At 48.0% G+C, this 27,333-nt stretch overlaps 1 protein-coding gene across 1 annotated transcript in view; it reads left to right on the top strand.

The window, feature by feature from the left end:
- Positions 1–27,333, top strand: part of FBLN5 (fibulin 5) — a 69,134-nt gene that overhangs the window by 14,486 nt on the left and 27,315 nt on the right. The window contains exons 3-5 of the mRNA XM_040333818.1: positions 2,552–2,606; positions 13,374–13,425; positions 21,166–21,405. Coding sequence (XP_040189752.1) covers positions 2,552–2,606; positions 13,374–13,425; positions 21,166–21,405 — 347 coding nt within the window. The remainder of the gene's footprint in view (positions 1–2,551; positions 2,607–13,373; positions 13,426–21,165; positions 21,406–27,333) is intronic.

Below are 27,333 nucleotides of genomic sequence, written 5' to 3'. Positions count from 1 at the left end.
CGAAAATGCAGATGATGGGAAATCAGGGCCGCTAGAAGTTCCAGTACCCTGTGGGTATAGGGTGGAAGTGATGTCAGTTTGGGGGCGGACCACCTCTACATTTATTATGTGCCCTGTGAGCACCTCCAGCGGTGAGTTCTAACATTTTTTAAACTGCCCACTAGATGGCGCATTAAACCCTTTATTTATATATCTATCTATCTATATTACACACACACAGGAGCGGTGGGGGTGTAATCGAACTGCATTCCTGGTAAAATCGAATGCGTTTAATTTTGATGCAAATTGCACCACAAAGTATCAGTTTCGTTTCCTGGGAGCATTTGGGCGAGTACCGATACACGCCCAAATGCTTGATATCGGCACTGATATTGGTGCATCCCTACTTGATAGTGAGGGTTTGTCCATGCAAAATGTTTGTCTGTTTGCACTGAAAATGCAGCCTATCCATTCACTAGAGCCGGTGACATCACTGAGAATGCAGCCTATCCATTCACTAGAGAGTGATGACATCACTGAAAATGCAGCCTATCCATTCACTAGAGACCTGTAACATCACTAAAAATGCAGCCTATCCATTCACTGGAGACCTGTAACATCACTAAGAATGCAGCCTATCCATTCACTAGAGACCTGTAACATCACTAAGAATGCAGCCTATCCATTCACTAGAGACCTGTGACATCACTAAGAAAGGAGCCTATCAATTCACTAGAGACTGGTAACATCACTGAGAATGCAGCCTATCCATTCACTAGAGACCTGTGACATCACTAAGAAAGGAGCCTATCCATTCACTAGAGACTGGTGACATCACTAAGAAAGGAGCCTATCCATTCACTAGAGACTGGTGACATCACTAAGAAAGGAGCCTATCCATTCACTAAAGACTGGTGACATCACTGAGAATGCGGTGAGCTCTAGGAATTTAGCATATGGCTCAGTCATATAAAGTTAATACCGAGGTGGAACTCAGAGGCTCAGAATAGGTAGATTTTGTCCCGGCACACTGATCCCGCTCGCACAAAGTGTTCCTTTTAAGGCTGCTAAACACATTAGAGAGGGCTCACCTATAAGTGGGCGGGGAGGTAAAATGAATTTAGGTTTTTCCACAAATTAATGAATCATTACGGCAGACCGTTCCTTTCCCAGAGACCCCGGCGCTGAGAGCCAAGAATAATGTTTCATTAAGCCTGAACTGGCAGAACAATCCACACTGCACTTTTCTGGCCCTGGCACGGCCCACCGAGACATCTTCTGATCGCCAGATAGAGCGGGAGAAGGGTTAAAAGACACCATTTCTTTGGATTCCATATAACAAGAGAATTTTTTTTTTGTTTTTTTAATCTCGACAACCCTCCTAAAGACACATTTATCTCAGGCTCACGGAACATTCTTTCATTGCCTCTGCGTGTTTTTTCATCATCTTCTTAAATACGTCAAAACAAAAATGTTAAATACTTGTCTTTTTCTTGGCCTTGATGTTGATGAGGATTAATATATAAAGTCTGCAAGCTAGGAAAATCAAAAGAAACCATGAATCACTGAAAAAATATTTTTATATTTTCCAAAGAATTTTACTCATGTAGTCCCTAGAAAGTAAAACCTATCCATTCACTAGAGAGCAATGACATCACTGAGAATGCAGCCTATCCAATCACTAGAGAGCGGTGACATCACTGAGAATGCAGCCTATCCATTCACTAGAGAGCAATGACATCATTGAGAATGCAGCCTATCCATTCACTAGAGAGCGGTGACATCATTGAGAATGTAGCCTATCCATTCACTAGAGAGCGGTGACATCATTGAGAATGCAGCCTATCCGATCACTAGAGAGCGGTGACATCATTAAGAATGCAGCCTATCCATTCACTAGAGAGCAGTGACATCACTGAGAATGCAGCCTATCCATTCATTAGAGAGCGGTGACATCACTGAGAATGCAGTCTATCCATTCACTAGAGAGCGGTGACGTTACTGAGAATGCAGCCTATCCATTCACTAGAGAGCGGTGACATCACTGAGAATGCAGCCTATCCAATCACTAGACACCGGTGACATCACTGAGAATGCAGCCTATCCATTCACTAGAGAGCGGTGACATCACTGAGAATGCAGTCTATCCAATCACTAGAGAGCGGTGACATCACTGAGAATGCAGTCTATCCAATCACTAGAGAGCGGTGACATCACTGAGAATGCAGCCTATCCATTCACTAGAGAGCGGTGACGTTACTAAGAATGCAGCCTATCCAATCACTAGAGAGCGGTGACATCACTGAGAATGCAGCCTATCCATTCACTACAAATGGATGACATCATTCTATCAGCACTATAATGTGTTGACTCATTGAAACATGTATTTAAATGTAATTATTCAAGTTGGGTTTCATGTTACAGAGTCAGGGGTGAAAATCACCCACGCATTTCCCTTTTTGTTTTTGTTTTTCAACCAATCAGAGCAGGTCAGAGAAATTAATTTGTGGTGTTCTGAGGATCTTTTGAGGTCACTAAAACTGGTTTCTGTGCTTTTTTTTTTTTTTTGCAGACTCGTGGCCCTGTTCACACTCTCCCTCTGCCTCACAGACCCTGTACATGCCCAGGTAAGTACCGAGCAATTTATAATCTTCAGAAAATCATTTGGTCCTCAAAATAAATAGTTAAAAGTAATTCAAATATGAGCCTCTGTTCCTGATATTTCTCTGTAAAGCTTTGCAAAGGACAATAATGATGTGCCTATCATAATGTTCCGGTATAAACTCTCTCCTGTTTAGACTACAATAAAATGTTAGTCTGCCTGAAATTTGTCATTGGTCTAATGAGGGCGCTAAAAATACCTTCAAAGGTGGATTCATATCCAGACTCAATTGTTGCTTTGAAAAGGAAAGGATCAGCCAGCTGGAATTCTAATACGCCCCTGTATCACAGATCACATGATCACATGATGTGCGTGACACTGGAGGGAGCGTGAAGCAGCATTTTCCCCAGTAAATGTAGCTATAATTTCCTTTCAATCACTCTTTATTTGTGAATCCCTGGCTGTATAAGTCCTTTTTGAAGTATTCATACCTCCTTGAAATTTTCCACATTTTGTCATGTTACAGCCAAAAACGTAAATGTATTTTATTGGGATTTTGTGATAGACCAACACAAAGTGTCGCATAATTGTGAAGTGGAAGGAAAATGATAAATGGTTTTAATTTTTTTTTTCAAACTTGGTGAAAAGTGTGGGGGGTACATTTGTATGGCGCCCCCCGGAGTCAATACTTTGTAGAATTACAGCTGCAAGTCTTTTTGGGGGTGTCTCTACCAGCTTTGCACATCTAGAGAGGGACATTTCTGCCCATTCTTCTTTGTAGAATATCTCAAGCTCTGTCAGATTGGATGGAGAGCGTCTGTGATCAGCAATTTTCAAGTCTTGCCACAGATTCTCAATGGGATTTAGGTCTGGACTGTGACTGGACCATTCTAACACATGAATATGCTTTGATCTAAACCATTCCATTGTAGCTCTGGCTGTATGTTTAGGGTCGTTGTCCTGCTGGAAGGTGAACCCCTGCCCCAGTCTCAAGTCTTTTGCAGACTAACAGGTTTTCTTCTAAGATTTCCCTGTATTTGGCTCCATACATCTTCCCATCAACTATGATCAGCTTCCCTGTCCCTGCTGCAGAAAATCATGGTGTGTTCAGGGTGATGTGCAGTGTTAGTTTTCTGCCACACATTTAGCTAGATTCAGAAAGATTTATGCCGGCGTATCAGTAGATACGCCGACGTAACTCTGAATCTGCGCCGTCGTAAGTTTAAGTGTATTCTCAAACTGAGATACACTTAAACCTAGCTAAGATACGACAGCCTGCGCCGTCGTATCTTAGGGTGCAATATTTAGGCTGGCCGCTAGGTGGCGCTTCCGTTGAGTTCGGCGTAGAATATGTAAATGACTAGATACACCTATTCACGAACGTACGTGCGCCCGTCGCAGTAGAGATACGCCGTTTACGTGAGGCGTTTTCAGGCGTAAAGTTATTCCATCAAATAGCTGGACTAGTCAATGTTAAGTATGGCCGTCGTTCCCGCGTCTAAATTTTACGTTGTTTGCGTAAGTCGTCCGTGAATAGGGCTGGACGTAATTTCCGTTCACAACGAAACCAATACGTCCTTGCGGCGTACTTTGGAGCAATGCACACTGGGATATGTACACGGACGGCGCATGCGCCGTTCGTAAAAAATGTCACTCACGTCGGGTCACCCCCCATTAACATAAAACACGCCCCCTGATCCTAATTTGAATTAGGCGCTCTTACGCCGGCCCAATTTACGCTACGCCGTCGTAAGTTAGGAGGCAAGTACTTTGTGAATACAGTACTTGCCTCTCTGACTTAAGGCGGCGTAGCGTAAATACGCTACGCCGCCTTAAAGTTACGGCGCTCTCTCTGAATCCAGCTAATAGTGTTTTGCTTTTAGGCCAAAAAGCAAAATTTTGGTCTCATGTGACCAGAGCACCTTTTTTCACGTTTGCTGCGTCCCCCACATGGCTTCTCACAAACTGCAAACGGGACTTCTTATGGCTTTTTTTCAACAATAGCTTTCTTCTTGCCACTCTTCCATAAAGACCAGATTTTTGGAGTGCACGACTTATGCCTCATACACACAACCGGGTTTCCTGTTGGGAAAACTCAGATGAGAGCTTTTGGCCGGAAATCCCGGTGCAGTGTCATATTCTGCTCCCTATCGCAGAATGCTGCGGAAGTCACGTGGCGGCCAACTGCGCATGCGCAATGCGTTGCAACGGCAAATTTGATGCGTTCCAGGGGATTTACGACACTACCCTTTAGTGAACCCATCACAATTTGTCACGGAAGTGACGAAGAAGCATACACAGAGCGGGGGGGGGGGGGGGGGCTTTATGACAAAGAGACATACAGATGTAACGAGAACCATACTGTATCTGCATGTCTCTTTATCTCTCCCCCCGCTCCGTGTATTGTTCTCATTATATCTGCAAGTCTCTTTTTTTCCCGCCCCCCCCCCCCCGCTCTTTGTATGGTTCTCATTACATCTGTATGTCTTTCTCTCCCGCCCAAATCCCCCCCGCCGCTCTGTGTATGCATCCTCGTCACTTCCGTCACAAATTGTGATGGGTTCACTGAACGGTAGTGTCGTGAATCCCCTGGAACGCATTGCATTTGGCGTTGGAACGCATTGCGCATGCTCAGTTCGACGCCACGTGACTTGGGCTGCATTCTGCGATAGGGAGCAAACGGTGACACTACACCAGCCGTGTGTATGCTCCTCGCAGTTTTTCCAATGGGAAAACTGCCCAAAAAACGCCGGACAAAAAAAGAGAACCTGCTCTCTTTTTTTTTTTTCTCGCCGGGATTCAGAGGAGTTTTCTTATGAGAAAAACTGCGATGGAGCATACACACGGCCAGGATTGCTGACCAAAGCTCTCATCCGAGTTTTCCCCCTGGGATCTTTTCCTGTCGAGAATCCCGGTCGTGTGTACGAGGCATTATAGTTGTCCTGTGGACAGATATTGCCACCTGAGCTGTGGATCTCTGCAGCAACTTCAGAGTTACCATTTGCAGTTGTGCCATACTCTTTCCATTTTCAGATGATGGATTGAACAGAAGCTCCGTGAGATGTTCAAAGCTTGGGATATTTTTTTTATAACCTAACCCTGCTTAATACTTCTCCACAACTTTATCTCTGACCTGTCTGGTGTGTTCCTTGGCCTTCGTGATGCTGTTCACTAAGGTTCTCTAAAAACCTCTGAGGTCTTCACAGAACAGCTGTATTTATACTGAGATTAAATTACACACAAGTGGACTCTATAAATTGGGTGACTTTTGAAGGCAATTTGTTCCACTAGATTTTAGTTGGGGGTATCAGAGTAAAGGGGGCTGAATACTGTGTACCCCACACTTTTCACATATTGATTTGACTTCCACTTCACAATTATGTGCCTCTTTTTGTGTTGGTCTATCACATAAAATCCCAATAAAATAATTTTAAGTTTTTGGTTGTAACATGACAAAATTTGAAATTTTTTTATGCGGTGTGAAAACACTTTTTCAAGGCACTGTATGTTAATATTTTAGTACAGCTCTGCTCAAAAAAATAAGTTGGTTTTACACTTATCCATTGATAATAAAACGCAGACCAGGGAGGGCAGGATTGGGGTAGGGGAGTATCTGGAGTCGGTAATGACTGTGCAAGAGTTTAAATTCCAAATGAATATAGCAGACACACCAAATAATAAAAGCAGATGTGTTATGATGAAATGCAGAGAGATGGATATTTTACCAGTCGCAGGTCATACTAATAATACAAATAATACAAATCGAAAACCGCTAACCGCAAATCAGGCATCAAGGAAGGCGTCTAAATGCATACTTACCGACAGTGGGGCAGATACGCTACGCCGCCGTAACTTACTTCTCTTTGGTTCGAATCCAGAAAGAATTTGCGCCGTAAGTTACGGCGGCATAGTGTATCTCTCGCGGCGTAAGGGTGCGGAATTCAAATTGGGCGGGTAGGGGGCGTGTTTCATTTAAATGAAGCGCGTCCCCGCGCCGAACGAACTGCGCCGTCCCTAAATTTCCCGCCGTGCATTGCGCGAAATGACGTTGCAAGGACGTCATTGTTTTGACCTGGACGTAAATTACGTCCATCCCGCGATTCACGGACGACTTACGCAAACAAATTTTTTTTTTCAAATCAAACGTGGGAACGACGCCCATACTTAACATAGCAGGTTTAATTATACGCCACGAAACAGCAGCTTTAACTATACGCCGGAGAAAGCCGACTAGAGACGACGTAAAAGAATGCGACGGCCGCTCGTATGTTTGTGGATCGTCGGAAATAGCTAATTTGCATACTCGACGCGGAAAACGACGTGACCGCCACCCAGTGGACGCCGAAAAATTGCATCTTAGACCCGAAGGTGTACAAAGAGGTATCTTGAGGATTCAAAACAAAGATACAACGCGGGAATTTGAAAGTACGCCGGCGTATCAGTAGATACGCCGGCGTACTTGCTTTGTGGATCTGCCCCATTGTGTTCCCCAATCGCCACCCACAATTCCATTTCATCCACCCAATTTAAGATGCCCGCTTTGTAGGCTGGTCCTGCCCAGACCCCTCCTCTAAATATGCAGGAATCGCCCATTATGGACACTTTACAGGTTGGTCTTGTGCAGAGACCGCCGCAAAAAATTCGGGGACTGCCCATTTGTGACCCAATTCCTGCAAGTAACTCAAATAAGGCTGATGCTGTGATCCCGGGACAGCCCTGGACACAGCGTCAGGGGACAGAATGTCAAGATGTGAGACTATCCCAGCAAATCCAGGACCGTTGGCATCTATATAAGTGGTCCCCAACCTTTCAAGACCTCACGGACTACTAACTTCACAATTTTGAATCGGACCACTAACATGAATTTTACATGCCTTGTACACACAATGTCCGGCTCTCTGCCCCTTTCCCCCTGGATTACACTGCTGCTTTATATACACAATGTTCCAGGCTCTCTGCCCCCCTCCCCTGGATCGCACTGCTGCCTAATACACACAATGATTCGGCTCTCTGCCCCCTCCCCCTGGATCGCACTGCTGCCTTATACACACAATGCTCCGGGTCCTCTGCCCCCCTGGATCACACCACCACCGCGTTATACACACAATGCTCCAGCTCTCTGACCCCTCCCCCTGGATCACACTGCTGCCTTATACACACAATTCTCAAGACTCTCTTGCCCACCTGGATCACACTGCTGCCTTAAACACACAATGCTCCGGGTCCTCTGCCCCCCCTGGATCACACCACCGCCTTATGCACACAATTCTCCCGCTCTCTGACCCCTCCCTCTGCATCACACTGCTGCCTTATACACACACAATGTTCCAGCTCTCTGCGCACCGCCTCCTGCATCACACTGCTGCCTTATACACACACAATGATCCAGCTCTCTGCATCACACTGCTGCCTTATACACACAATGATGCAGCTCCACCCACTGCTTCACACTGCGGCTTTCCAGAGACTTATCATTGGATCTCATCTCCTTATCCAGCCATGTGCTCGAGCTCCGTGCTTCCTCCCACAGTCTGTGATCAGCGCTGCCATTGGAAGTCCCCTGCTTCACCCCCTGCTCTCTGAACTACTCCCGGCGGTATACATCTACCTCAATGTTGATTTGCGACAGAACCCCTGGGGACCACCAAAATTTTCTCGTGGACCATGAGTAGTCCACAGACCACTGGTTGGCGACCGCTGCTCAAAAGCATTTATTGGCCTGTTAAAGGGTCTTTAAAGTAGATATAGGGAGCTGCGGTGGCTCAACGCGATTGGCACTGCGCTGACAAGCCATTCACCTCTGCAGCTAGGGGTTCGGATCCCGGTCTCGGCTACATGTGAATTGAGTTTGGTGGTCTCAGCCCGGCTCCCGGTGGGTGTGCTATGCGAGGTAAGCCTGCGCTTAGTACGCCCACCCCCCTCCCACAAAAACCACCACACCTACACGCACTCGAAATTGGGTTAACATGTTAATAATAAGACTGAAAATGACTTTGGAAATGAACGTTTGATCATTCAGGTCATTTGTTTTCAGACCACTTGTAGTTTTCCACCCTCCACTAGATAAATGGATCCGCACACGGGAGGTCACTGCTGGAGCACTGCTCTGATTTTGAGTTGCAAAATGCACATTTTGGTCTGTGATTATCTGAGCAGCGGGTATCCGATGACAAATCCCAAACCGCCGCGCGCTGCGGCCAAGGAGCACAGCTGGCCGAGCAGAGATTCTGTTGGTCGGCTGACTTGGTTGTTCTGGGAAAGACGTCCTGACACTGGAATGCTGCAGACAAGGACTGGAGTTTTCTAAAAGATTGTTGTGTTTTTTTTGTTTTGTTTTTGTTACTATTATAGCACCAACATCTTCCACAGCGCTGTTCATAGTGAGCACATGCCGTGGCTATAAGAAGCAACATTGTAACTCATGCAAATTCTTTAAATAATAGGAATGTGTGCCCAGTTCAAGTGTTACAGTGGAGATAAGAATGTAGAGATACTGGAGGTAAATGAGACTTGGCAGAATCTGTGATGGGAGGCGTCAGGGAAACCAGATGGTGGAAATGGTGTTTTGTCCAATTTCCTATTTATTGTGTATGTGTAAGCATCTGCCGTTTTTATACAGTATCTCTCCAAAGTAAGTACACCCCTCACATTTTTGTAAATATTTTATTCTGTCTTTTCATGTGACAACACGGAAGAAATTACACTTTGTATCTACAATGTTGTGTAGTGAGTGTACAGCTTGTATAACAGTGTACATTTGCTGTCCCCTCAATAACTCAACACACAGCCATTAATGTCTAAACCGCTGGCAACAAAAGTGAGTACACCCCTAAGTGAAATGTCCAAATGGGGCCCAATTAGCCATTTTTCCTTCCTGGTGTCATGTGACTCGTTAGTGTTACAAGGTCTCAGGTGTGAATGGGGAGCAGGTGTATTAAATTTGGTGTTATCGCTCTCACTGGTCACTGGAAATTCAACATGGGACCTTATGGCAAAGAACTCTCTAAGGATATGAAAAAAAGAATTAAAACAAAAAAGATGCCCTGAAACTGTGCTGCAGCATGGTGGCCAAGACCATACAGCGATATAACAGGACGGGTTCCACTCAGAACAGGCCTCGCCATGGTCCACCAAAGAAGTTGAGTGCACGTGCTCAGCGTCCTATCCAGAGGTTGTCTTTGGGAAATAGACGTATGAGTGTTGCCAGCATTGCTGCAGAGGTTGAAGGGGTGGGGAGGGGGGGTGGGGTCAGCCTGTCAGTGCTTAGACCAAGGGTATCAAACACAATTCCATTGTGGGCCGCATCAGCATTATGATTGCCCTCAAAAGGGCCGGTTGTATCTGTAACATTAGGTGTCTAGAGCCACCCCACCATCAGAAGTTGAGTCCCCCACTTTCCCTTACATTACAGTGCACCCCCCTTACTTTATGCTGCTGCTGCTGCTGCTGGGAAGAAGCTGGATGCATTGCTTGAAAGCAGAAAGTAAGAGTCTGAAAGAGGACCAGAGGAGGGCTGGAGCTCTCCGGCAGCTGCAGGAGAGGTGCGAGGGCCACATAAAATGGCCTGGAGGGCCGGATTCGGTCCGCGGGCCTTGTGTTTGACGCCTATGGCTTAGACCATACGCCGCACACTGCATCAAATTGGTCTGCATGACTGTCGTCCCAGAAGGGAGCCTCTTCTAAAGATGATGGACAAGAAAGCCTGCAAACAGTTTGCTGAAAACAAGCAGACTAAGGACATGGATTACTGGAACTGCGTCCTGTGGTCTGATGAGACCAAGATAAAGGTATTTGGTGTCAGATGGTGACAAGCGTGTGTGGGGGCAACCAGGTGAGGAGGACAAAGACAAGTGTGTCTTGTCTACAGTCAGGCATGGTGGTGGGAGTGTCATGGTCTGGGGCTGCATGACTGCTGCCGGCACTGGGGAGCTACAGATCATTGAAGGAACCATGAATGCCAACATGTCCTGTGACATACTGAAGCAGAGCATGATCCCCTCCCTTCAGAGACTGGGCCGCAGGGCAGTATTCCAACATAACGACCCCAAACACACCTCCAAGACCACCACTGCCTTGCTAAAGAAGCTGAGGGTAAAGGTGATGGACTGGCCAAGCATGTCTCCAGACCTAAACTCTATTGATCATCTGTGGGGCTCCTCAAACAGAAGGTGGAGGAGCGCAAGGTCTCCAACATCCACCAGCTCCGTGATGTCATCATGGATGAGGGGAAGAGACTCCAGTGGAAACCTCTGGTGACCTCCATGCCCAAGAGGGTTAAGGCAGTGCTGGAAAATAATGATGGCCGCACAAAATATTGACACCTTGGGCTAAATCTGGACATTTTCACTTAGGGGTGTACTCACTTTTGTTGCCAGCGGTTTAGACATTAATGGCTGTGTGTTGAGTTATTTTGAGGGGACGGCAAATGTACACTGTTATACAAGCTGTACACTCACTACACAACATTGTAGATACAAAGTGTCATTTCTTCAGTGTTGTCACATGAAAAGATAGTGTAGCAAACCCCAGAGGGAGCCCATTTTGTTTGTTCAGTCCGTTCCTCTGCCTTTCAACGCCAATGAACTGTCCCATCCCCTCTGGTACACCTAGCAATGTGATTAATGGAATAACTCGGCAGAAATACACAACACAGTTCTTCTTGTAGTTTACTTAAGTAAAATTCAGATTAACATTAGTCAGCCAGGACCTGTGTAAGTACCCAGTTTAACCACTTGGCATCCTGCCTATTAACAAGACGGCCACAAGGTGGCTCTCAATTGGCGGAAGGATGTCTTTAGACGTCCTCGGCTCCTCCGGCCACTGGGGGGCGCGCGAGCGCCCACCGCATCAATGAGATGATGATGCGCGTGCCTGGCGGCCGCGATGTCCGACAGGCACCCGCGATCGGCGGATACACAGACAAGGACGTGGATCTGTGTGTGATCCTGTCAGGGAGAGAGGAGACTGATGCTGTGTCCCTTGTACATAGGGACACAGATCGGTCAGATCGGTCACCTCCCCCAGTCAGTCCCCTCCCTCCACAGTTAGAAACACTATGCAGGGAACACATTTAATCCCTTCCTCGCCCCCTAGTGTTAACCCATTCCCTGCCAGTCACATTTATACAGTAATTAGTGCATATTTATAGCACTGATCGCTGTATAAATGTGAATGGTCCCAAAAATGTGTCAAAGGTCTCCGATGTGTCCGCCGTAATATTGCATTCCCAATAAAAATCTCCGATCGCCGCCGCTAGTAAAAAAATAATAATAAAAAAATAATTCTGTCCCCTATATTGTAGGCGCTATAACTTTTGCACAAACCAGACGCTTATTGCGATTTTTTTTTTTTTTTTTTAACAAAAATATGTAGAAGAATACGTATCGGCCTAAACTGAGAAAAAATATATATATATTTTTTTTAAAAATTGGGAGATTTATTTATTATTGTTTGGGAGCCACGTCGCACGACCGCGCAATTGTCAGTTAAAGCGACGCAGTGGCGAAAGCTGAAATTTCGCCTGGGCAGGAGGGGGTATATGTGCCCAGTAAGCAAGTGGTTAAAGAAAAACTGTCGGGAACACTATGCAAACAACACAAGCAATAGGTAACAATATGTACAGATTAAATAGACTCCCCAATAACTTTTGCTGTGTGTGGGATGCTGTGGCTAAAGGGGAACCCCAGGCCGGCCTACGATGCTTCTAGTACACACCCAGTGAAATTATCTCAATACTCGTGGTGTGTCTCCTTTAAGAGCAACTGCGGTAATGTCCTGGAGGCAAAGCTTTGCGTTTTTATTATCTTCACCGGCAATGTAGGAGCTCTGTGGACAATACTTGGATGTGGTATTCTATGAAAAGCATTAAAGGTTCCTGGGCAAAGCCCCCTCACCAAATCCTGTACACAGTCAGCGGTCCTCCCCTGAACAATCGATCGATCGATCTTAGATGCAGGTGTGTCGCAGTTGCATTCTGTCCTTTAGCTGTTGCAGGGTGTCCTTCTTTAGCATGGACAGTCTGTTCCTCTGGGCTGGAGTTGCAGGCTGTGTGCCCCTTGGTAGGCCACGATTCCACACACGCATCGAGTGCAGGAGATGCTCTCCTGATGGGGTTCCGGCAAAAAGGCTTTGGCCTAGTTCCTCTGGCTTTTTACCTCCTCCCCCACAGTCCTTTGCTGCTGTCTACTGATTGGCTCAGGCTCTTCCAATGGGGAGTTTACAGACCACCTCCAATAGGGAGTTTACAAATAAGCAGTTCTGAGAGTCTTGTGTCGAGAGAAAGGGGGGGGTGAAAAAGCCAATGCTGCTGCAGCAGACAGCTGCCCCCTAAGGGCCCTTTCACACGGGCGGATCTTTATTATAGCAAAAAGTTAAAAATATATATTTTTTCAAAATTGTCGACATTTTTTTGTTTATGACGCAAAAAAATTTAACCGCAGATGTAATCAAATACCACCAAAAGAAAGCTCTATTTGTGGGAAAAAAAAAATCAATTTTGTTTGGGTACAGCGTCGCACGACCGCGCAATTGTCAGTTAAAGTGGCGCAGTGCCGAATCTCAAAAAAAAAAATCTTCCGGTCCTTAAGTGGTTAATTGCATTCAGATTTGTTCTGAGAAAGCAACTTCATAAAAGATTGTAGATTCTGTTTTAGATAAAGAGGACGTCTGATGTTTGACATGTACATGGATATTTGTCAGAAGAATTATTTCAGCACATAAGAATGTAACCAAACATAAAAATAAAATCCAAGTCTGTTCCCTCGGTATATAATCTTTTATTATTTCTTTATAGGAACAGTGCTCCAATGGCTTCCAGATAGACAGAGCGACCGGGGAATGCTTAGGTAAGAGAATCTGTTACAGTTCTGGCAATTTTTGAAGATATTGTTGTTGTTTTTTTTTTCAAATCTCTTTATTAATTTTTTTCATATCGTTATATACATTTCATATCTTTATCAACTTACTCAGGAGTTTCTATAAACTCATATTAATAAAAGTAATTTCATCACAATCACATAAAATACATTTATACCTTTAACCTCTTCCTTATCCCTTTCATCCATTGGTGTATTTCCATCCCATTTCCATATTCCCCTATCCTGAATCCGTCGTAACATTCTCTATCCAATTTGCCCAAATTTTTCCATATTTCCTCTGTTACAATATGTCTCCCTATACAATGACAGGTTACTATTTACCAAGTCTTTTCATTGTGCCAACGACAACAAGGGGGCTTCCACCCTCTTCCAGTTAAAAACTATTACTTTTCTTGCATAGAAAAGTAGCAAGCCCACCTGTGTTCTTCTTTCTATAGAGGCCATATTTTCTTCCACTAGTCCCAGTAGGCAGATCCCTGCCTCTAGGTCAAGCAAAACTGACGTCACTTCATTAATTACTCTCAGGATCTCTCTCCAGAATACCATTATATTCGGACATAACCAGAATATATGAATAAAATTTCCTGGGGTACCTACACATCTCCAAATTGCTGGGGATATTTTATACAGTTTATATGGTGTATAATAACTCCTATGTGTTATCTTAAATCAGAGTTTGACAAATTGGCTTGGAGTCTAGGAGCCAGCTAAAAAAGTTAGGAGCCAGAAAACGCGCCCCGTCCCGCCAAGCTCGCGTGCAGAAGCGAACACCCCTGGACCCCTTTACATTGCACAGCACCTCTAGACCCCTTTGCATTTTACAGCACTCTGGACCCCTTTACATTACACAGCACCCTGCACCTCTGGATCCCTTTACATTACACAGTGCTTGTACCTATGGACCCCTTTACATTACACTGCACCTCTAGACCCCTTTGCATTTTACAGCACCCTGCACCTCTGGACCCCTCCTCAGTGCAAACCCCCCCCCCTTAGTGCAAACCCCCTCAGTGAAACCCCCCCCCCTCTCAGTGCAAACACCTTCCCTCAGTGCAAACCCCCCCCTTAGTACAACCCCCCCTCAGTGCAACCCCCCAGTGCAAACTCCCCCAATGCAAACCCCCCCTCAGTGAAACCCCCCCCCCCCAGGTGCAAACACCCTCCCCCCGTGAAACCCCCCCCCCCAGGTGCAAGCACCCTCCCCCCAGTGAAACCCCCCCCAGGTTCAAACACCCCCCCAGGTGCAAACACCCCCCCCCCCACTCCCCATTCAGTACCTTAGATCAGCACAGCGACGGTCACTGCACATGGACAGAAGGTCCCCTCCCCCTCTGTACACACAAACAGAGAGGAGGGAGGGAGGCGGCAGCGGCTTCACTCGGCTGTGCCCGTGGCTATGAGAGGAGGGGATGGATGGTGCCGCATTGTCACCCCGCAACCCCCCTCCTCTTGACCCGCGGCGCTCAGCGCTGTCATCGTTCCAGTCACGGGGGGGGGGGGCTGGCCTGACACCCCCCCAGTGTGTGGCACCCGGTGCGGCCCGGCCCCCAATTAGTACGCCTCTAAAGTAGTGGCTTTGCAGGGGGAGGGGTAATGCGAGCCGCACCTGAGCCAGTCGGCAGACCCGGGACCCGGCGCCATGATGATCCCATTCTCTCCGTGGTCGCGTGGACTCCCGGCTCTGATCAGTCTCGACAGCCGCTGTCCTAGCCGAGCAGAGAGTGAAGCCGCCCCCCCCCCCCTCCTCCTGCATGCACAGCACTGTGTAGACATAATGGAGGAGGGGAGGCGGCTTCACTATCTGCTCGGCTATGAAAGCCACTGCAGAGACTGATCAGAGCCGCGACCACGGAGAGGACAGAATGTCGGGTCCCGGGTGTGCCGACTGGCTCGGGTGCAGCTCGCAATACCCTCCGCAAAGCCACTACCTCGGACTCTACAGGTACAGGACGTGACCGATCTGTGCTGCCGCTGCCTAAACCCGCGGCACTGTCTTCAGTCGCGGGAGGGGCGCCGCCGGCCTGACACCCCCAGTGGGTGTCATCCGGGGGCGGCCCACCCCACGCTCGCTCCAGTCCCCTAGGAAGCATAGGCCGCAAAGCCGCGGCCTCAATTAGCGGCCATCCCGGGTGGGGGGGGGCCTCAGACGCGCACAGGATACCCCAGCTCTGCTGCCCCGGGCGCCAGGTCGATAATTATAGGCGCAACGGCGACCTGGCGCCCGGAATTTGTCGAACCCTGTCTTAAATTGAATTAATTTTTTCCCGGAGTAAGACTAAAATCTGAAATGGGAAGATATTGTCATTGTTAAATCCATTAACAGCTGAAATATTAAAGTGGACCTGTCATTAAAATTCATACCTACCTACCCAATCACATTCAACTTTTAGTTAATGCCGAACTCTGGGCACAAAAACCTTTATGTAGGTTTCTTAACTCCTTGGCGCCGAGCGGCCGCATATTTGCGTGTGTGTAGCGCCTAGCTATTTTCAGAGCCGGTGCTATGTTAAATTTAGGGGAAAGTTCAGAGAAATAGTTGGCTCTGAACTAGTTTAATTGTTTAAATTTAGGGTCTCTGCTCTAGCTTGGCTGTGCTGTGTGCTATCCCTTTGTCCAGGGACTCTCGTCGCCCTCGGACGGCAGGTGGCAGCAGTGGGGTCAAGTGTGTTTATCACTCCTCAGCAGCCTATCGGCAGGTTAGGCCACCTCTCGCTATGCATGCTGGGGAGGGGTATTTAAGGGGCACACGCCATTCGCTCAAGGTCTCTTCCTCGTGTGGCGCCCACCATTGGGGTAGCCATTCCACGACACCCCCGCAAATGGCCCTCCTGGCCGGGGTGTGTCGCAGTGTTCCTGGTTCCGGGACCACGACCACTGGGTCTGCTGTGCGGACCCAGTGATTGACTGGGTCCCCAATCTGAAGGTGGTCCTGAGCTGTCCGTCCAATTGGAGGAGGCTGACCGATGAGGAGTCTGTCCGAAGGATACTAAGCACGAGGCTGGTGTTCCAGGAGGGGCCTGTCCATTCATCGCAGGACAACCTGGGTTCTGACAGGCTGGATGTTGGTCGCCTGTCAGTTGCTAATTTCACAAATCTACCTGAAGGAGATCCAGGTGCCGAATCTACTGAGAGAGGATTCCGGACCATAATTGTCTCCAACCTTTTAGGAGGGTCTGTGGCAGAGACCTAATCCTAAGTTCGAGTGACACTCTGGCTGCCAGGCTGGTGAGAGAGGCCTGTCCAGATGCACTATACCCACTCTGGCTGGAGTGGCGAAGTTAAGTTTTTGTTGGAAGCAGGACTGTTTCCCATATTCAGATACACCTGAATCCAGTGTCTCTTATTTGCTATCCCTTCACCTTTATCGTTTTTACCCAGCTGGGTAATAAAAGCACAGAAAATATGCCTGTCGTGGCAATTAACCACTTGCTTACTGGGCACATATACCCCCCTCCTGCCCAGGTGAAATTTCAGCTTCCGGCACTGCGTCGCTTTAACTGACAATTGCGCGGTCGTGCGACGTGGCTCCCAAACAAAACCGACGTCCTTTTTTCCCCACAAATAGAGCTTTCTTTTGGTGGTATTTGATCGCCTGTGCGGTTTTTATTTTTTGCGCTATAAACAAAAAAGAACGACAATCTTGAAAAAAAATACAATATTTTTTACTTGTTGCTATAATAAATATCCCTATTTTTTTTTTTTTTTATATTTTTTTTAGTCTAGGCCGATACGTATTCTTCTACATATTTTTGGTTAAAAAAAAAAAAAATCGCAATAAGTGGTTTGCGCAAAAGTTATAGCGCCTACAAAATAGGGGACAGAATTATTATAAATTTTTTTTACTAGTAATGGCGATCTGCGATTTTTATTAGGACCGCGACATTTTGGCGGACATATTTTTGGCACCATTCACATTTATACTGCGATCAGTGCTATAAATATGCACTAATTACTGTATAAATGTGACTGGCATTGAAGGGGTTAACACTAGGGGGTGAGGAAGGGGTTAAATGTGTACCCTGCATAGTGTTCTAACTGTGGGGGAAGGGGGGTGACTGGGGGAGGTGACCGATCTGTGTACCTATGTACAAGAGACACAGATCGGTCTCCTCTCTCCCTGACAGGACGCTGTCTCTGTGAGAGCCGGCAATGAGAAATGATCTCATAAGTTTACATATGAGATCATCTCTCATTGGCCGCACAGATCGCCTACCAAACGGCCACTCCGATTGGCCGTTTTACGGCGATCTGTGATTGGCTGTGTCCAAGGGACACGGCCAGCACAGAGTTTCCCAGCTGCGCGCTCGGGAGTGAGGAAAGGGGCGGACGTCAATTGACGTCCTGTTGGATTTTCAGGTCCGCGCTGTAGCCGTCATTCGGCTATAGCGCGGGCCTCAGGTAGTTAAAGCGGGAGTTCACCCAAAAATCAACTTTCTGCAGTTAGATCCAGCATACTGCTGACATCTGCAGTATGCTGGTCTTTTTTATTTCATTTTGGTACTTATCCTTTTAGCAGTAATTCTTCTATGGCTCCGAGCGGGGAATGGGCATTCCCGAAGGCAAGCAAGTTGATTGACGGCCTTCGATAGCGCATCACGGCTTCTGAAAACAGCCGAGGTGACACTTGGCGCCTGCCGTGTAGAGCTGACTGCGCAGGCGCCGTAAATTGCCGAGTGTCACTCGTGTGTATTTTCGTGTGTATTTTCGGAAGCTGTGACGCGCTATCAAAGGCTGTCAATCAACTTGCTTGTCTTCGGGAACGCCTATACCAGGAAGTAATCCCTGTTCGGAGCCATAGAAGAAATACTGCTAAAACGATAAGTACCAAAAAAAAAAAGACCAGCATACTGCAGATGTCAGCAGTATGCTGGATCTAACTGCAGAAAGTTTGATTATTCTGATTGCCCTAATGAACTATAATTGGTTGCTGCAGGTTGCAGTTGAACACCATCCTTGCTCCGCGTCGGTTCCTTATTGCGCAAAGCGAAAACAATGCCTTTTGTTCACTTGAATGGAGTTGTTAAACTGTATCCAAAACTGAATTGATTGCGATATTCTGAAATGTGACACTCCCTGAGCTTGTGCCGAGTTCCCAGGCGGATATCAGGCTGCCAGAACTCTGCCTGCTTTTATGGGAACGTTTCACTTCATTGTTTCTTTGTTATCAGGACAATACACCGATGTGTGTTTTTTTTTCTGTTTGCCGTTTCTTGAAAACATAAGACATTTCTGTGAGGTTTATTCATATATGAGGTCTCTTCAGAACTTCAAGATCCCTCCCTGAACTGAGTACGAAGGCAGAACATACAAGTCCTATGGTGCCCGGCAGAAAAGTCGGGGGACCCATAGGGAGATTTAACTTGTTACAAAGCCATATGTGCTGACAGGTCTGCCCTCTGGCGGTTACAGCAGTACCACTTCATGGGTGTGATGGGTGAGGGTCTGGCCCTGGCTCTGAAGATACATTTTTACACGTTGCTACAAGAGGGCAACCAGGAGAAGGGAAGGCCTTCTCTAAGCTGGCCATACATTCTACAACGGTGTCCAAATGTTTCAGTACTTTTCAGTATTTGTGGGCCAAAAGAAATCGGTTGTATAAATGATTGAATACAATTTAAACAAATGAATACATTAAACTTGGAACTTGGTTTTTAATCAGCATAAAATTATTCGGAACAGAGAAAGAGCTTCCCTTACATCACGGTCCCCCTTATTGTCCCTCCTTACATCCTGGTCACAGTTCCCCCTTATATAAGAGTAGCCTTCAGGAACCCCCTTACCTGAGGGTCTACTCTACTGAGTCCTTCTTTACATCAGAGCTCACCTTACATGAGTACCCATCAGAAACCCCCTTACATGAGGGTCTAGAGAGTCCACCCTTAAATGAGAGTCCCCATCAGAGTTGCCCCTTATGGTCATGGCACTCGTCTATAGCATTTCTCTTAATTGAAAGTACCCATCAGAGTCTACCCTTACTTGAGGGTCCTCACCAGGGTTCGCCCTCATGCCAGGGTCTCCCCTCATGTCAGGTACCTCACCAGGATCCGCCTTCACGTCAGGGACCTCACCAGAGTCCGCCCTCACGTCAGGGTCTCCCCTCACGTCAGGGACCTCACCAGGGTCCGCCCTCACGTCGGGGTCTTCGGGAGGGTCCGCCCCCACGTCGGGGTCCTCGGCAGGGTCCGCCCCCACGTCGGGGTCCTCGGCAGGGTCCGCCCCCACGTCGGGGTCCTCGGCAGGGTCCGCCCCCACGTCGGGGTCCTCGGCAGGGTCCGCCCCCACGTCGGGGTCCTCGGCAGGGTCCGCCCTCACGTCGGGGTCCTCGGCAGGGTCCGCCCTCACGTCAGGGTCCTCGGGAGGGTCCGCCCTCACGTCAGGGTCCGCCCCCACGTCGGGGTCCTCGGCAGGGTCCGCCCCCCAAGACGGGGTCCTCGGCAGGGTCCGCCCCCATGTCGGGGTCCTCGGCAGGGTCCGCCCCCACGTCGGGGTCCTCGGCAGGGTCCGCCCCCACGTCGGGGTCCTCGGCAGGGTCCGCCCCCACGTCGGGGTCCTCGGCAGGGTCCGCCCTCACGTCGGGGTCCTCGGCAGGGTCCGCCCTCACGTCGGGGTCCTCGGGAGGGTCCGCCCCCACGTCGGGGTCCTCGGCAGGGTCTGCCCCCCAAGACGGGGTCCTCGGCAGGGTCCGCCCCCACGTCGGGGTCCTCGGCAGGGTCCGCCCTCACGTCGGGGTCCTCGGCAGGGTCCGCCCTCACGTCGGGGTCCTCGGCAGGGTCCGCCCTCACGTCGGGGTCCTCGGGAGGGTCCGCCCTCACGTCAGGGTCCGCCCCCACGTCGGGGTCCTCGGCAGGGTCCGCCCCCCAAGACGGGGTCCTCGGCAGGGTCCGCCCCCATGTCGGGGTCCTCGGCAGGGTCCGCCCCCACGTCGGGGTCCTCGGCAGGGTCTGCCCCCACGTCGGGGTCCTCGGCAGGGTCCGCCCCCACGTCGGGGTCCTCGGCAGGGTCCGCCCTCACGTCGGGGTCCTCGGGAGGGTCCGCCCTCACGTCAGGGTCCGCCCCCACGTCGGGGTCCTCGGCAGGGTCCGCCCCCCAAGACGGGGTCCTCGGCAGGGTCCGCCCCCACGTCGGGGTCCTCGGCAGGGTCCGCCCCCACGTCGCCCCCACGTCGAGGTCCTCGGCAGGGTCCGTCCCCACGCCGCCCCCACGTCGGGGTCCTCGGCAGGGTCCGCCCCCACGTCGGGGTCCTCGGCAGGGTCCGCCCTCACGTCGGGGTCCTCGCCAGTCCACCCTTGTCCCGTATGCCGGATGTAATTCTCTGTATCTGTTTTAATTTTGTATGTATGGACTCTGCACAGTACTACTTCTCTTGTCCTGTATGCCAGGTGTAATTCTCAGTATCTGTTATTATTCTGTTATTATTCTGTATGTATGAAATCTGCACAGTATCACGTCTATTGTCCTGTATACCAGGTGTAATTCTCCGTATCTGTTCTTATTTTTGTATGTATGGACCCTGCACATTACTACTTCTCTTGTATGCCGGGTGTAATTCTCAGTCTCTGTTCTTATTCTGTATGTATGGACTCTGCTAAGTACCACTTCTTTTGTCTGCCGGGTGTAATTCTCTGTATCTGTTCTTATTCTGTATGTATGTACTTTGCACAGTACCACTTCTCTTGTTCCATAAACCTGTATTTTTCCCATTTATAGACATAGATGAATGTCGGATCATCACCGATGCTTGCCGCGGAGACATGGTCTGTGTCAATCAGAATGGCGGCTATCTCTGCATCCCCCGGTCCAGCACATACAGAGCACCGTACCGCACCCCTTACCTGCCCGCTGTCTCGCCGCTTGCTCCTCCTCTCTCTGCTCCCAACTTCCCGTCACCAGCCCGACCTATCATATGTCGCTTCGGCTACCAGATGGATGAAAACAGCCAATGTGTCGGTAAGATACTCTTATCATTACCATGGATTTCGGTAAAGAATAGAAGGTCTACCTGTCACACGTGCGCAGAATCTGCCATTGCAGATGAATGAATGAGTGACTTGTATAGCGCTACATGCGAACTGAATCGCCTCTAGGCGCTTTTTCCAGCCAGTGTCTGCTTGGCTGGTGCGGTCATTTTACCCCGTAGGATCTCGACACGCTTGGGACACAGTCATACACACAGATATACACTGGGCCAATTTGGACAAGATCCAATTTACCTACCAGCATGTCTTTGGAGTGTGGGAGGAAACCGGAGTACCCGGAGGAAACCCACGCAGGCACAGGGAGAACATGCTAACTCCAGGCAGATGGTGTCGGGACACTACACCACTGTGCAGATGTGTTGGATGTGGCTGAAAGGGATTGTAGAGATCAAGGATAAAGTCCATTTAGTGATCTTTCTGACTTAGTGTTACTAAACCCACAACAGTAAAATCAGTCTCTATATGCATTAAAGCATGCTTGTTATACTCACTGTGGAACCTAAGGTGTTAATCCTCTGCATTGTGTAAAAATGCTGTTTGATCCTGTCTTCTCTGATCCTTCCCTTCTTCCACTGTCCTCAATCCATCTCCTGGTAGAACAGATGCATAGATGTTCCGCAGGGCTCCGGGACCCGCAAGAGACTTTCGACACATTTGCACACATATGGGGTTTCCTGCGCACGCACAAAAACAGCACAGGTATGAGGTATTGGCTGTCGGAGTCTGCGCATCTGCAAACCCCCCTGTGTTTGGGCTGGGTTCAAACTATTGCGATTTCGGACATTGCACGTGATTCGCACCATATCGCTGTGCAGATCACATGCGATGTCTGTGCGATTCAAATTCAGTCATACAGATTGTATGGTTGAATTTGCATCACATTTAGACCTTTTTTTTTTTGGGCTCGCACTGGAATTGGATCTCATGGGTCTTCTCACCTATGCGATCCGATTCCTGCACCATTTGGCAGTTCGCAATACGAATCGATCTGGGGGTGGTGTCATTAACTTTGTATTGACACCCGCAGCGGTTGGCGGTGTGAACTGCCTGCGAGAGACATGCAGTGTAGAAACCCGCACAAGTATTGTGCTGGTCCCTGCGTTGCATTCGTGATTGTATACCATGCTTTGTGACTCCTTAAAGCGGATCTCCACCCAAAATTAAACAGGATCGCATAAATAATACTGCTCCTAAAGAATGCTGAAACCGATATTTACAAATAAAATAAGATTTACAGTACCATTAAACTTGATGGGCTTCCGGTCTGCCTTCCTCGGGTTTTTGCTCGGGTTTCTCTTTGTTTCCTGTCCCGTGCAGTGTCTTCTGGGAGCTCGTGTCATAGTTCCCTTCAGATCGTATTCTTCCCATGTTAGACGAGATATCGCACGATTTCGAGGAAGTGACACGCGATGTAAACAAAGGCTGGAGGGCGGGCTTTACAAAAATTTCCATTACGCCAAAGCCGCTGGTCCCCGTTACTCGCGCGCATGCGCGAGATCGAGCGGTGTATGCTGGGACATCAGCATCCACCGGAAAAGGAAGTGCCGGGCTGTGGGCTTATGCCCACAGTTAAAATGGTGCCTAAACCGGAAGGAGGAATATAAGTTGTTATTTCACACTGTAAAGCAGCGGAGCGGCCGGCGGAGACAGGACACGTCAGTTGCAGAAATTACGGTAATTTAAGTTTTAAATAGCCATTCAGAAAAAAACGTATCTGGCGTGGGAGATCCGCTTTAAGGGTCGAATGATTGAGGTGAGAGGCCATCTGCTCTTCTTGGTGGAGGATCTTTCTTCTGTCACTTGATTTGAATCCGCACTGTTTAATGAAATTCTTTTGGATTTCTCTTCTACACAATCACTTATGGACTTCTGACTTCATATGTTTATTTTCACAATTTTATATTCATTTTGTATTTTGTTTGCGCTGCACTGTTTCACTATAAATGCTTATTTGGGAAGTTTATTTGAATTTATCCTAAGTGCTGGCTAGCATCCTTTTTTTAATTTTATTTATATTGGTCCCAATCCTTGATTTCTGGGGTTCCTTGGTGGCTCTCACAGCTCCTCCCCACATCATATAACCTCCTAGGAGAAGCGCTCTCCCGGGGGGGGGGGGGGGGGTGTTACCTTGCGGGCGCACTGCCGAGTCATTTATTTGGTGTCCATAGACGCCGAATGTAGGACCCCGCCCTGTCGCCCATGTCATTTGATTTGATTGACAGCAGCGGGAGCCAATGGCTGCGCTGCTATCAATCTATCCAATCAAGAGCCGAGAATCACGGGCAGAGGGCATTTCCGCCGTGGGAAATTCCAGGGCTCAGGTAAGTAAAACAGGGGGGGGGGGGTGGATCACTGCCCAGTGTTTTTCTTAAAGGAAAAAAAAATGTCGCCTAAAATTAATGTCTGCAAGGTAGACAGACAGAATAGTGTAATGATTCTGTTAAAAAACGAGTAAATATCTATTAAATTCCTTCATCTATATCCCCTCCGGCGTTCTAGTTTCTGTTCTCTCATTCACTTCCTGGTTTGCATCGCTCGTTTATGTAAGAACTACATTTCCCAGTATGAATTGCGGCACGCCCAGTAATTCACACCTCCTTGAAGTCTCTAACACGTAGAGAGCGGCCTGCCGCACAGATGTAGTTCCCAGGAGGGGGCGAGCACGTTACTGACCACCGCAGTAAAGCCTCCCATCGCGGTGGTCAGTAACAATCCGACAAGCAGGAAGTGAACAGAACAGAGAAGAAATAGAGCAACTTCTGAGCAAAAACTAACCATGAGGAAGTGAAAAGAGGAATGTCTGCAGGTAAAGGATGCTTATTATGAAAAAAAATCCCTTGCATTGGATGCATTAAGGTGAAAAAACATGAGGGTTTACAACCCCTTTAAGCTGCAAAGGGGGTGGACAAGGGATGTACATAGGTGGCAAACTTTCTGCCCCTGTCGTGTTCGGTAGGTTGTGACACATTTAACTGAACACAATGCACGTGATTGCGGCGTGGTGGTGCAAGTTTTTAGGAGTTAAAACAGGCAGCGAGTAAGCAACATAGCTCCTCACTGCTTGTCAAATGCCCTCTGAAAACGTGATCCACCACAGATTGCTCTTCAGAAGACAATGCCAGTGTGAAAAGGTCCTTATTGAAACAACTGTCTACGACCAGGTGGCCACCCATTTGGCTTGGTGGTAGTGGAACAAACTCCAGACAGACATTGATGGGAGATCCCCCCCCCAGGTCTCCCCAGCATTTCCTGAATGATTTCCTGTATTTCTGGAACGCCGTGTTCCCAAAGACAGCCATGTGGGTTGGTTGTTTTGGCTCTCAGCGCCTCTTTCCCTGTTACTATATTATACAATGAGCCTAATTCAAATACATTTTCGGCTTGCCCTGTCACTTTGTAGCAGAGAAGTCTTCATATGAAGGTGGAAAATCAGAACTTGTTAAAGCCAATTAGCTCAGCTTGTGTCAGCGTGCCATAAGCTTACAGAATGTCCAAAGTATGACGATTAACCCAACGAGTTGTAGAGATGAAAACGCCTCATGATGGTTTGTGTCAGGAGTTACCGGGACCCACCGAAGACGGGATCAGGCATAGAGTCACGAAATATTCACCACATGTCAGGCCCTCCATGGAGGAGCATATACTGCAAAGTCCCCACCATAACCGTACAATTGGACAGGTTTGGTCAGAAAGCAAATTACATAGAAGTCAACAGCGGCAGCTCCCACATTTACATTCTGGCAGGTTGCCGTTTGGTCTCCACCTGCTACCATTAATGGTGGTGATCCCATAGACCAGGGTTCCTCCAGAGTTTTCTAGTGGTTCCTTGAGCAATTTCTGCCTCTTAGGTAAGTTCCCACTGATACCATTGACCTTTTTAGCGATCTGTAAGAGGGTAATTCTTCCCAATGACCACAAGTGTAAGGAGCATTCTTGCTGCAATTTCTCCCTATACACCCTTGTTGAAAATTCCTGAGTTGCATTACTTCTACGCCCATTCAGGTCACATGATTTGGACTAAGTATGGGGTGAAAATGGTAGGATACATGGTGCGGAATGGAGCATTGCTTGCATTTGACACCCTAAAAGCTCAATTGGGATTACTTAAAGTGGAGGTTCACCCAAAAACTACATTTTTAACATTAGATTGATGCTCATTTTGTCAAGGGGAATCGGGTGTTTTTTTTTTAATCAAAGCAGTACTTACCGTTTTATAGATAGATCTTCTCCGCCGCTTCCGGGTATGGGCTGTTGCGGGACGGGGCGTTCCTATTTGATTGACAGGCTTCCGACGGTCGCATACATCGCGTCGCGATTTTCCGAAAGTAGCCGAACGTCGGTGCGCAGGCGCCATATAGAGCCGCACCGACGTTCGGCTTCTTTCGGAAAATCGTGACGCGATGTATGCGACCGTCAGAAGCCTGTCAATCAAATAGGAACGCCCAGTCCCGAAGACCATACCCGGAAGCGGCGGAGAAGATCTATCTCTAAAACGGTAAGTACTGCTTCGATTTAAAAAAAAACACCCGATTCCCCTTGACAAAATGAGCATCAATCTAAGGTTAAAAATTGTTTTTCGGGTGAACTCCCGCTTTAACACTCACCTTTTCCGCTACATGCAGTTCAGACACGCCTTTCAAACTCAAACTCTGTTTGGCTCCTCAGGTTTAGTAGTGCGTTTGGGGGACTTAGAAGCCTTACTAAGGGATGACACCCTTAAAGGGAACTGTCATTCATATATAAGTTCTGCCCCCCCCCCCCCAAAAAAAAATGCAAAGTCAGCAGCTACAAATACTGTAGCTGCTGACTTTTACTATTGGGGTACTTATCCCTGACACCATATCGTTATTGCAAGGGTTCCTTAGTGTTGAAAAGGGTGCTATAGACTCTTAAATCACCATATACAAATACAGGTGAGTTCACAATATAGCTACCCTGTTTCCCCAAAAATAAGCCCTCCCGGGAGTTTCTGGAATGGCTAAAATATAAGCCCCATCCCAAAAATAAGCCCTAGTTTAGGTCCTTGTAAAATCATGAAATCTGTTCTGTAAAAAGATTATATAATGTGCAGTATGTCCCCTTGTGTAACTTTATTGTGTAAAATACTTTTACAGCGCTGCTGGGCACTCACGTGACCAACCGGAGCTCTTCTCCTCTCGGCTGACGTCAGCAGCCCCTCTCCCCGCAGCGCTTGGAGCGGGCTGACATGAGCGGGGATCTCGGCCTCTCCCTTTGCAGTATTCAGAGCGGGAAAGAAGAGCTCCGGCGGGTCACGTGAGCGCCCAGCGGCGCTGTAAATAGGGTATTTTCCACAATAAAATTATGCAAGGAGACACACTGCACACTATATAATCTTTTTACAGAATGGATTACATGCTTTTTACAAGGTCTTTCAGTAAGGGTTATTTTTGGTATTACAGAATTTCACAATGCTGACCGGGGAGAAACTTTTTTGTGCATACTGTAAACAAATAAGACATCCCCTGAAAATAAGCCCTAGTGTGTTTTTTGTAGCCAAAAATAAAAGGGGTTATACAGGTTTGTTTTTTATTTTATAAACAGGTTCCTTTAAGCTAGTGCATTGTTGGTTCACTTACCCTCTAAATGTTTTTTTTTGTCAGAATTTCTCACTTCCTGTTCCTCCTCAGTAAGCTTGCCCCCATCATCCGAGCCGTTCTGGCTGGGGGTTAGTCAGTGTGCTCGCCCTCTCCCTTGGGACTACATCCCTGTGAACTCGCAGTGTCTCCTCGCAGGGATATAGTTCCAAGGGAGGGGGCGAGCACGCTAACCCACCCCCAGCCAGAACGGCAGTACTGAGGAGGAACAGGAAGCGAGTTATTCAGACAAAGAAAAAGAACATTTAGAAGGGAAATGGAAGGAAAAGGTAAGTGAACCAACA

The sequence above is a fragment of the Rana temporaria genome, chromosome 13, assembly GCF_905171775.1.
Source record: "Rana temporaria chromosome 13, aRanTem1.1, whole genome shotgun sequence".
NCBI lineage: Eukaryota > Metazoa > Chordata > Amphibia > Anura > Ranidae > Rana > Rana temporaria.
Note: the sequence above shows the minus strand (reverse complement) of the source record. Positions and strands in the feature narration are given on the sequence as shown.